General features: G+C 34.8%; 2 protein-coding genes across 2 annotated transcripts; both read left to right on the top strand.

Moving 5' to 3' along the window:
- Positions 1 to 904: 904 nt before the first annotated feature.
- LOC140832851 (outer envelope pore protein 21, chloroplastic-like) lies at positions 905 to 3075 on the top strand. Its single transcript, XM_073197092.1, has 5 exons — positions 905 to 1147; positions 1460 to 1534; positions 1687 to 1839; positions 1935 to 2033; positions 2790 to 3075. The coding sequence occupies exons 1-5, from the start codon at positions 1055 to 1057 to the stop codon at positions 2871 to 2873; spliced, it is 504 nt and encodes a 167-aa protein (XP_073053193.1). The 5' UTR covers positions 905 to 1054; the 3' UTR covers positions 2874 to 3075.
- Positions 3076 to 7883: 4808 nt separating this feature from the next.
- Positions 7884 to 8569, top strand: LOC140831712 (RING-H2 finger protein ATL80-like). Its single transcript, XM_073195460.1, has one exon. The coding sequence runs from the start codon at positions 7968 to 7970 to the stop codon at positions 8535 to 8537; it is 570 nt and encodes a 189-aa protein (XP_073051561.1). The 5' UTR covers positions 7884 to 7967; the 3' UTR covers positions 8538 to 8569.
- Positions 8570 to 10022: the final 1453 nt, after the last annotated feature.

Below are 10022 nucleotides of genomic sequence, written 5' to 3'. Positions count from 1 at the left end.
TTCCCGGGTTTGTACACACCGTTCGGTCACACTATGAGAGATGACCATGCCTGAATTCGTTACCTTAACTGCAAGGCGGGGGATGCCAAAGGCAGTGGTAGTGACTGGAGTGAAGTTGTAACAAGGTAGCCGTACTGGAAAGTGCGACTGGATCACTTCCTTTTCAGAGAGAGCTAATGTTTGTTGGGTATTTTGATCAGGCGGTTTTTGTTTTTTTCAATTTAAATGTCTAATTTTTTTATTTATTTTTGTATTTTTTTCAATAATTTTTCTACATCAGATTTTAAAATCAGGACAGTGGGCGACTACTCAGCACCTAAACATCTCTTAGGCAATCCTAGACAACGCTTTTTAGAATACTGCACAATATCATACTTTTATCTAATAACATTCGAACATAATTTTAAAATTCTTAATTATCAAATCTACCATCAATATTATAATCAGTATTCCAAATAGCGATTTAGGGACGATGAAGCTTGAAGCGTATGGAAAAAGCTCTGCTTCGCACAAAAGCTTGAAAAATTCCTTTTTTTTTTTACTTTAAAAAATAAAATAAAATCAATTCCGGAGATCCCAAGTACGACACAAGAAAGCCAAGATGAAATATTTCTATCTAGCTATTGAAAATCTAGAGAAACATCTAAAGCTCTGCCAGCTAGAAAATGAGCCACACAGTTGATCGAGCGATACATATGCTTGATGGAAATAAAGTTAGTGTCGATGAGCAAAATTTTAAAGTAAGATCTAACTATTAAATTTTATTTAAATAATAAATATTTAATAATACAATTATTTAAAAAAAAACTATTAAAGACATCAGAATAAAAAGCTAATTATACATAATCAAGTTTAGAAAAATGTTAAATTTAGAATGCAACGAGTTGCTTAGAACTACAAATTTAATTGAATATATTAAAATTGGTTTCCAATAAAATAGGAATTATATAATTTGAAACCATGCTAATGAAATTGAACTCTCTACTGTATATCTTCTAGGGTTTCTAATCAGAACTCATTTGGTGGATTGAGGATTTGGATAAGTGAGAAGAAGATGGAGACGTCGCTTAGGTATGGCGGAGATTCCAAATCACTCAGATTCCACGCCAAGGAAAAGTTCCCCATCGCCTCCAACACTTTCTGCCAAGTATTATCCAATTCTTTTCCTTTTTGTATGTGTGCGTGTGCGTGTGCGTGTTTTTTTTTTTTTGGGTTTATTTTTGGGCTACTTTTATTTGGTTTATGTTTGATATCTCTATTTATTTCTCGTTGAGTGAAACTAGGATGTCAGAATAATTTCATCTTTCATCTGTGTTGTATACATTGAGAAATTCTCATGTTTCAGCATCAATTTTTCTATTTCTTGCTTTGCATATTTGGTGGGATTCTTCTTGTATTGATTTATTCTCCACTGACATTATTTGAACTTCCAATGCATGGGGGGATTTCGAATTGAAAGCTTAATGGGGAGCTAGACACGAGGATTGGAACTCCTACATACCTACGTACAATGATTAGACATTTCTCTCCTGATGTACGTCTTCTTCTTTTTCGTGTGATTTGAATAACTCCAAGTCGTAATTCCTCCTACACATCTCAAGAAACCCCCGGAAATGAATTGGAGAAGTGGTGTTGAATGTTTTCTGGTGGAAGAGTTGCAGATTGACATATCGCTGACTTGTGTAGTTATCAGCCAGCCTTGGTGTGGGAGTTCAATACAACAGGAATAAGAAGCTACACTTTAATTTACGTGGAAAGAAGGAATATCCCGTAACTGCTAATGGGTTGCTGACCTTTATTATTAAGGCTCGCTGTGATGCGGACGAGGAGTTTAGAGAGGTCAGTCGTTTTGCTCACCCAACTCGTGATGATACAGTGTTTAACAATTATTTGTGTGATGCCGTGATGGAATTTAATTTCCAAATTTCAAACAGATAAATTCCAGTGGAGCAGCTGAATTTTGTTGGAATATCTTCAATATTAAAAAAGACCAAGATTTGCGACTCAAGTTTGGATGTGATGCTGTTGACAAGGTATTTTAGTTTTACATTGAAGTCCCCTAGCCAATCGACCTGCCATTTCTTGATGAAGTGGAGCGAACTGAATCTTCTAACTTAGACTTGGTCCGAGTGACACTTTGCCATTTTCGAGTTTTATGCATAATGCATGCAACTGAGATTCTGTTTGCTCGAGGGGTTGATTTAGTTGGAGCCAAATATTCCTGAGGAAAATCTGACACACACACACACCCTGCCCCCCTGCCCCCACAAAAACCAGTCCTCTCCCAAAAAAATAAGCATTTAAAAATCCAAATTTTCCAACTTCGATGCATTGTACTTGCAAATTGCAATATAATTTCTGGGTACCTATACCTCATTCAAGTTAGATTTCACTAATTTTTCAAGTAAATTGGTTATATGTGCTCTTAACAATGCTCATTATTTCTTGTGCAGTTATATTTATTGATTGACCCCCACCCTCTCTGCATTATTTCAATTCCAAGTATCGCGAAAGCTTTAGATGAGAGTTGAAAGTTGACTATTGATAGAACATTGCTCTTTTGGTGATGATAAACTTTGAGTTTAGGTCAGATGACTGCATATAATGATACTTTGGGAAAGTTAATTCTGATAAGGTAATGGAGTATGTTTTGGATTTTTGTTGTGGGCAGAATGAGGAATTTAATTTCTTCCTTCCCGTGAACTGAAGATGTGTTATGTGCAATGTTTACTTTCAGCTCTTGAAATTGTTATCTATTTGCATTTCTTGCCTGATTTGGTCTTTCTCAGATTCCATACTTGCAGATTAGAGAAAATAATTGGACCTTCAATGCCGACGGGAACGGAAAATGGAATGTGCGATATGACTTGTGAGAGACAGAGGGGCAGATTTTCCAACCATATGATGGTGATGCTTGGTAGCTCCGATTAGGATCGTGTAGTTCACCGTTTACGTGGTCGAAGTATGTAACTGCAAGTTATATATGAAGTCATTTTTTTACGACAAAACATGCTGACCTGAATTTAATGATATCATATTTGCTGCATGCTTCAACGATCATGTTATTCCTTTGTCGTCACATTTTCTCAACCGATGCTATTGTTCTAAGGTTTTAGTTCAACTTTTGATTATGTTAGATTAGCATTTACACGAAAATTATAGAAATATTTTCAACATTAACCTTAATGGGGTTTCAAAAGGAAGGCTAAATTCTTAGCCCCTTTCTATATAAGCTTGTTTTAAGAGGGTTTTTCTTCTTCTCTTGCGTCCGCTCGTACAAGCCAAGGTCATTCGATTGGAAGAACCTGTGCTTAGAAATTGATCCATGACTGAAATTTCGAGGTACTGTGGTTTTTCATTTGTAGGCCATGTCGGTATTTATTGGGAAAAATTGTATAATTTTATGTTCACGACTTGTTTCGGCTGCTATATTGTTACATTGTTTCCTATATCTTTAATGATCAACAAAAGAAGTCGTGAAGAGATTTAAGTCATTAATCTCTTATAATCTCCTCTTTTTAATTCATTTTACCATTTTTAAAACAACTTTCTTTAACCACATATCCCCAAATGATATTTATTCTCTTGTATATGAATTCTTAAATACATGCATTATCGTTTATAAACATTTAATCTATATTATGTGTGATAGCTAGTACACAGTTTCTTTGAACTATGTACTTATATCAGGAGGTCATGGGTTCAAGACTTGGGGAGGTACCACTTCACCAACCTGATATGGAGAGTCCTATGAGTAATGACGCATGTGGAAAGCCCGTGAGGAAAAAGACCTCAGTGGAACCCAAGATAGGTCAAGGCCCTCATAAAGCTCAAGATCAAGATAGCTCATGGCTCTTACAATAAAACTAATGAATAATATAATAAATTTTTTGGCTGGAAAAAATAGATTGTCAAAAACAATAAATAGTAGAGATAGAAAATAGAAGAAAAGATGAACATGAATTAGAGAGAAGGATTTTGACTGATTATTCGTTCTTGAGAGGTTTGAAGTGGATCTTCTCTTGACAAAACGAGAATACACGCTCATTTGATCTTTGATCTTTGGGCTCTCTTTCCCTTCCTTTTATGCCTATGGTTCTTGCACAAACTAGTCCGATAATTGGGACATGTGACAGGTACTAGCAATACGAGGAGAAGAGTTGGATAAATGAGAGAATCAAGGAGAATGATTAAATAATTTTAATACAAAGGATAAGATAGAATAGTTGGAAGAAAAGATAGCAGGATTAGTGGACTGAAGATTAAGGTAAATGAGGTCAAATATCAAAAGAAAATGGGAAAGAAGGTTGAGTGGGTATTTTATACACTCCCTTTCGGCGGGTTGAACCTGATATAAATATATTCTAGGCATATCGAAAAGCCGATTATTTGCCGAGGAGTTGAGAGACGAACGTATGGTTGTTGGAAAATATGTCATTTTAAATGCTTTTACACAACAAAATTGACAGATATACACGGGTAGTTAGGACAAAAACTTGTGTAAGACGGTCTCACAGGTTGTATTTTATGAGATGAATCTTTTATTTGAGTCATCCATGAAAAAGTATTATTTTTTATGCTAAGAGTATTTTTTTTATTGTGAATATCGGTATGGTTGATCTATCTCAAAGACAAAGATTCGTTAGATCGTATCTATTCAGTAGTTAGGTATCAATGAGTCGAGCTGTTGTTATGCCTTAGAACTGTTCCAAGAACTGTTGGTTTCTTTGCTCAAATATTCCAAACAAATTTATCGGCATAAGTTATAATTTTAAGTAATTAGAAGTGAAAAATTCAATTCATTAATATTTCTTTTTAAATTACACAAATTATTATTTTCTCAATCCAGAAGATTGTGGGTCAATTAGTTATTTTTTTCACTTCAAAAGACACGTCTACTGTGATGATCTGTATACGGCTTGAAATTTCGCTTTAAGACTATTTAATAATTTTTCATGTATTTTATTGTAATATTTTATATCTTTCGGCATTTATTTTTGTTAACTTTATTACAACTAAAAATGTGCAAAAAGGTTGTCGGTTAAATCCTGAAAATAGAAAAGGAAGAACTACTTCCCACCGGCTAATGGATAAACATGAAATAGATAAGCTTCACTTGCTGATTGATTTTATTTTGCATCATCAGCCAAACAAGAATATTTAAATTTTAGTGTGTATTTCAAGAATTTGTTTCCTTGTTTTCAGGAAAAAAAAATATATTTATACAAAAGCACATTCGAGTTACTTTTAAAAAAAAAACTAAAAACTCGAGATAATCACATAGGTTAATTTTGTGAGACGAATCTCCAACTCAATTCAGCTCATGAAAAAATATTATTGTTACGACAAAGATATTACTTTTTATGTTCTGTATGCGTCTGGACTCGTAAAATCATCTCACAAGATACATATTAAAAATATACACATTAGAAATCGAGATTGTTCTGAGCAATATCTCTCAAAAGCTTGAGTTAGGTATTGAAATCTTTAGAGAGATTCTATAGTTTACTGAGATTCATCCCTTGGGTTGCTATCAGTGCATAAAATGTTATTATACTGGTGAAGCGTTGGACCAAGAAGAAGTATGCTAGTCTAATTAGACACTTACGAGTAAGGTGTTCACGAGTCTGAGTCTGAGTCTGAGTCGAGCCGAAGATCATATTACTTGGATTTTACATGGTTTAAAATTTTAAGCTTGAGCTAGACTTGAACTCAATCGAATATTCCATTTCAAGTTCAAGCTCGACTCATGAAAATATCAAATTACTCGAGCTCGTGTTCAAAAAGTTCGAAATTGTTTGTAACATGATTTAAAATTTGTATTTACATGGTCACAAAATATCATTAAATTTATAAAAAATATCATTAAATTATATATTCTCTAATAATAATAATAATAATATATTTAATCAAGTAGAAACAATTAAACTCGAACTCCATTCCAATGAAGAGTCGAGCTACTCGACCTCGACTCGAGTTTGATCAAATTAAACTCAAACTCGAGTCGAATTTTTTTCGGAGCCACCTCTCCTCCCTCTCTCCATCCCCTCAATTTTTTTAAAAGATGTGAGACTGTAATTATATTATTTTCATTTTTCTCTCTAAAACTTATTTTTTTCCAATTTTTAATATGATTTTTTCGTCTTCCAACTTTATTTTTCTTGCTCCGTCCCCAATTCCTACAATATGTTAAACATGAAAATTTTGGTCCTAACCTCAGGTATCAGCGGGCTACATGTATTTGACATGTTATCCGTTGAATTTGACCATGAGGAATTATCCATAAAATACCAAATTGAGACATCATGTCTTTGTTAAATCGATATGTGAAAACAGTCTAGAGTTGGACGCAGATAGTTTTTTGCTGATGTATACCAATTGAAGGGACATTGTGGATATCCAATGTATGCAAATAATTATTGTTTGATCAATTAAGATTTTTATGTTAAACAAATTTTAAGACAAAACTGAACTTTGTTAAACTGAAATAATCACATTCACAAACTAATCTGAATTAATTAGACTCGAGTAAGTCAAGACTAGACTAAAATTTATCAGTTTACAAATTCCGTCAGTCGAGGAAATGTTCATACATTCTCAAATGCGTCAGTTTACGTCTAGGAGAGCTATACTGATGTTTAGATAAGTTTTTCTATATAAGAAACTTCAGAACCTCCAAAAAAAAAGTTGTGATCGACACCATAAAAATGTGATCCGCTACCGGATTTTAGATTCATATTATATGACAGGCGAAATCACCTACGGAAAAACGAAAGTAGGCTACGAGAGGGCTTGGGGGTCTTAAAAATGGTTCGGGTGGGGGGTTTATCTTAAGAATAAAGATTGTCTGGGTCAGTCGATATCTCTTCATTCGGACCAGGGGAGGGAAAGAGAATGCCGTGCTGTTCAACAAACTCCCTATCTTCCCTCCTACCTCCCAGACCAAGGAAGAAGGTATCAGACCCATGTAGTTCTGGACTCATTTTTTTTTAACCAGTTCCTGTCGGCCACAGTTACCTCCGGCTCAGCTCGACCAAAGCAAAGGAAACCTTGGTTCTTTCGGAGCCGGAAGATGGCCTGAGAGTGAAACCTCTCTTTAGGCCGCTCACTCTGTATTCGCTCCGCCCCTCTTTAGCTTCAAGGCAGGTGGAGCGCGCGTCCGACCTAGTTGAAGAGGTACTTGACGAGAAAGACACAGACTATTCTCATCATCTAGCTCCCGGTGCGACTTCATAAAAAGCAATCAAAGATAAGATCGAAGAGAATGAAACTTATTGCAGCAGTATACGATTGTAGATTATGTTGATGTGAACAAAAGACAAGCCAACATACATTTTTTAAAACGGATATTTTTTCAAACTCGAGACCGTGTGATTCAGACTAAATTAAATGTGAAGATGCAATTTATATCTAGGGTGTGTTTGGTTGGGTGGATTAAATAAGGATAGATTAATAGTCCAATATTTATCGTTAAAATTTTAAGATGTTTTAATAATCATTTTGACCCGGTTTAAGATCCAATTTTATTAATCAAATAGTTATCCATAAAATTAGATCTTAAACCGGGTCAAAATGTTTATTAAAACAACTTAAAATTTTAACGATAAATATTGGACTATTAATCTATCCTTATTTAATCCATCCAACCAAACACACAGTGTTTATTTAATCCGCTTCTGAACATTAGAACATATCATATCGATTATATATTTAGAATAAGAATGATAAATCAATAATATAAAGAAAGTAATTTTAATTAGTTTGTCTAGAAATTAAAAAGAAATAAATAAAAATTGATGTTTTTTTTTAAAAAATAAACAAATAAAATGAGTCAATTATTTTTTTTTATTAAAAATTAGTAAATAATTGATACTGAAAATACATCTCCACCTCCACAGTTGAAGCTCAGCAGAAGACATCCATACCACACATTCCCTTTTCTCTCTCTTCTCCTCCTCTCTCCCGACATGACTGCCCGTTCACGTCTCCTCGGCGGCGTAAGTTCTCCACCGCCACCGTCTCAAGCCACATCTCAGTCGTCCGAGCCGCTCGACGCTGACTTCGTGGTGATACTCGCCGCTCTCCTCTGCGCGCTCATCTGCGTGTTAGGCTTAGTCGCCGTCGCTCGCTGCACCTGGATCCGGCGCCTCTCCGGCGGAGGCTCCGCAGCTCCTGCATCGGCTTCTCCAGCACCTGCGGCGGCTAACAAAGGCTTGAAGAAGAAGGTTCTGAAGGCGTTGCCGAAGCACACCTACGGCGAGGACGAGGAGCAGTCGGAGAAGCTCTCCGACTGCGCCATTTGCCTCGCGGAGTTCGCGGCAGGGGAGGAGATCCGCGTGCTGCCACAGTGTGGCCACGGATTCCACGTCGCGTGCATTGACACGTGGCTTGGATCTCATTCGTCGTGTCCGTCTTGCCGCCAGATACTGTTATCCTCACGGTGTCAGAAGTGCGGTGGCGTGCCGGCGGCCTCCTTCTCCGGCGGCGGAGCTCAATCTGAGCCCAGGGAATGCCGTGCGAATAGGTATTTATCTTAATATCAATTTGAATTTGATCCAAAAATGGAAAACAAATGGTTAGGTTAGAAAAATCAAAGGCTGTATAAGTTCTGTAATATATATTATATACTACTGTGTAGCATCCAAGAATTCAAGCCATTCAAATTATTTATTATTTATTTTATTGCTACAAATCGGAAGAAATTGGTCTTTTTTATTCTTTGTTAATTTAAAATAACTATAATGTCAAATTTTTACGATACCCCACAAAACTATGTCACTAACTTGTATAAAATTTGTTTAAAAAAAAAACTTGTATAAAATTAAGACATAACTCATCGTGAGACTATCTCACACGTATTTTTTGAGACAAATCTTATATTTAGGTCATTTATAAAATATTATTACTTTTTATGGCAAGAGAATTATTTTTTATTGTGAATATCGGTAGAATTAATCGTCTCACAGAGAAAGATTATATATATGACGTCAAATTTTATTGTGAATATCGGTAGAATTAATCGTCTCACAGAGAAAGATTATATGACGTCAAATTCCAAAATCCGATATCATTATATTTTAACTAATTAAAAATAATTATATTCTAACTATATACAAATATTCTTCTTTATTTTAATATAACTTTTGAATGATTTAATTCCAAATATTTGGAGTACGTTTTTTGTGAGATGGTCTCACGGATCTTTATCTGTGACATGAATCAATCTTATTCATTCATATTCACAGTAAAAAATAATATTTGTAGCGTAAAATATAATACTTTTTCATTAATGACCCAAATAGATATCCGTCTAACAGAATACGACTTCTGAGATCGTCTCACACAAGTTTTTGTCGAATGATTATAGAGTAGGAAGTGCATTTTTTTAAGAGTAAAGCTTGAAATTCATGGGTTGAAATAGTGAGATTTGTGTTTGTATGTAGAATTCACACGACATAGGGCAAAACTTGTGTTAAAATGATTTGTCATTTTAGTCGAACATGACCTCGAGCATAAATGTTCGATATGTATTTAATATTCTATAAGTGGTGTAGCATTAGATCGACGGTCTTCACTGGCTTTGACTACGTTTTCTTAGGGTAATTCAGCGATACACCGTTAGATGATATGAGTTTTTCACGTTTTTATGAAAGTTCAGGACGATATGTTGAGATCTCTAAGATTGAGATTTGATTATATTAATTTGAAACAAATACTCGAGATGTAGCATTAAAAAAAAACAACGGTGACGAAATAAAATGTAAAAAGGCATATCCGAGTCTTTTCTTGTTGTGGGTAGAGAATTTAGCAAAAACTAGTGCTCTGGTACAAAGGAAGACCGAGGGATCCTTTCATTTTCTCTTTGATTTTTTATATCTTATGATTGGGATTCCAATTTATATGCTTATTCTTTCAGCTCACTTTTACCTTTAGCCACAAAAAATATCATAATTTGGTCAAAATCTAATAAATTCTTAATTTATTACCATTGATTAATGAGGATATATGTTGTAAGACGGTCT

The sequence above is a fragment of the Primulina eburnea genome, chromosome 5 (assembly GCF_022965805.1).
Source record: "Primulina eburnea isolate SZY01 chromosome 5, ASM2296580v1, whole genome shotgun sequence".
NCBI lineage: Eukaryota > Viridiplantae > Streptophyta > Magnoliopsida > Lamiales > Gesneriaceae > Primulina > Primulina eburnea.
Note: the sequence above shows the minus strand (reverse complement) of the source record. Positions and strands in the feature narration are given on the sequence as shown.

Bases quoted from the DNA above. Each gene is read 5' to 3' on its own strand.
- LOC140832851 (XM_073197092.1), top strand. From the start codon at position 1,055: ATGGAGACGTCGCTTAGGTATGGCGGAGATTCCAAATCACTCAGATTC. The intron at 1,535-1,686 runs GTACGTCTTCTT...TGACTTGTGTAG, and splicing joins TTAGACATTTCTCTCCTGAT to TTATCAGCCAGCCTTGGTGT. The intron at 1,840-1,934 runs GTCAGTCGTTTT...AATTTCAAACAG, and splicing joins CGGACGAGGAGTTTAGAGAG to ATAAATTCCAGTGGAGCAGC.
- LOC140831712 (XM_073195460.1), top strand. From the start codon at position 7,968: ATGACTGCCCGTTCACGTCTCCTCGGCGGCGTAAGTTCTCCACCGCCA.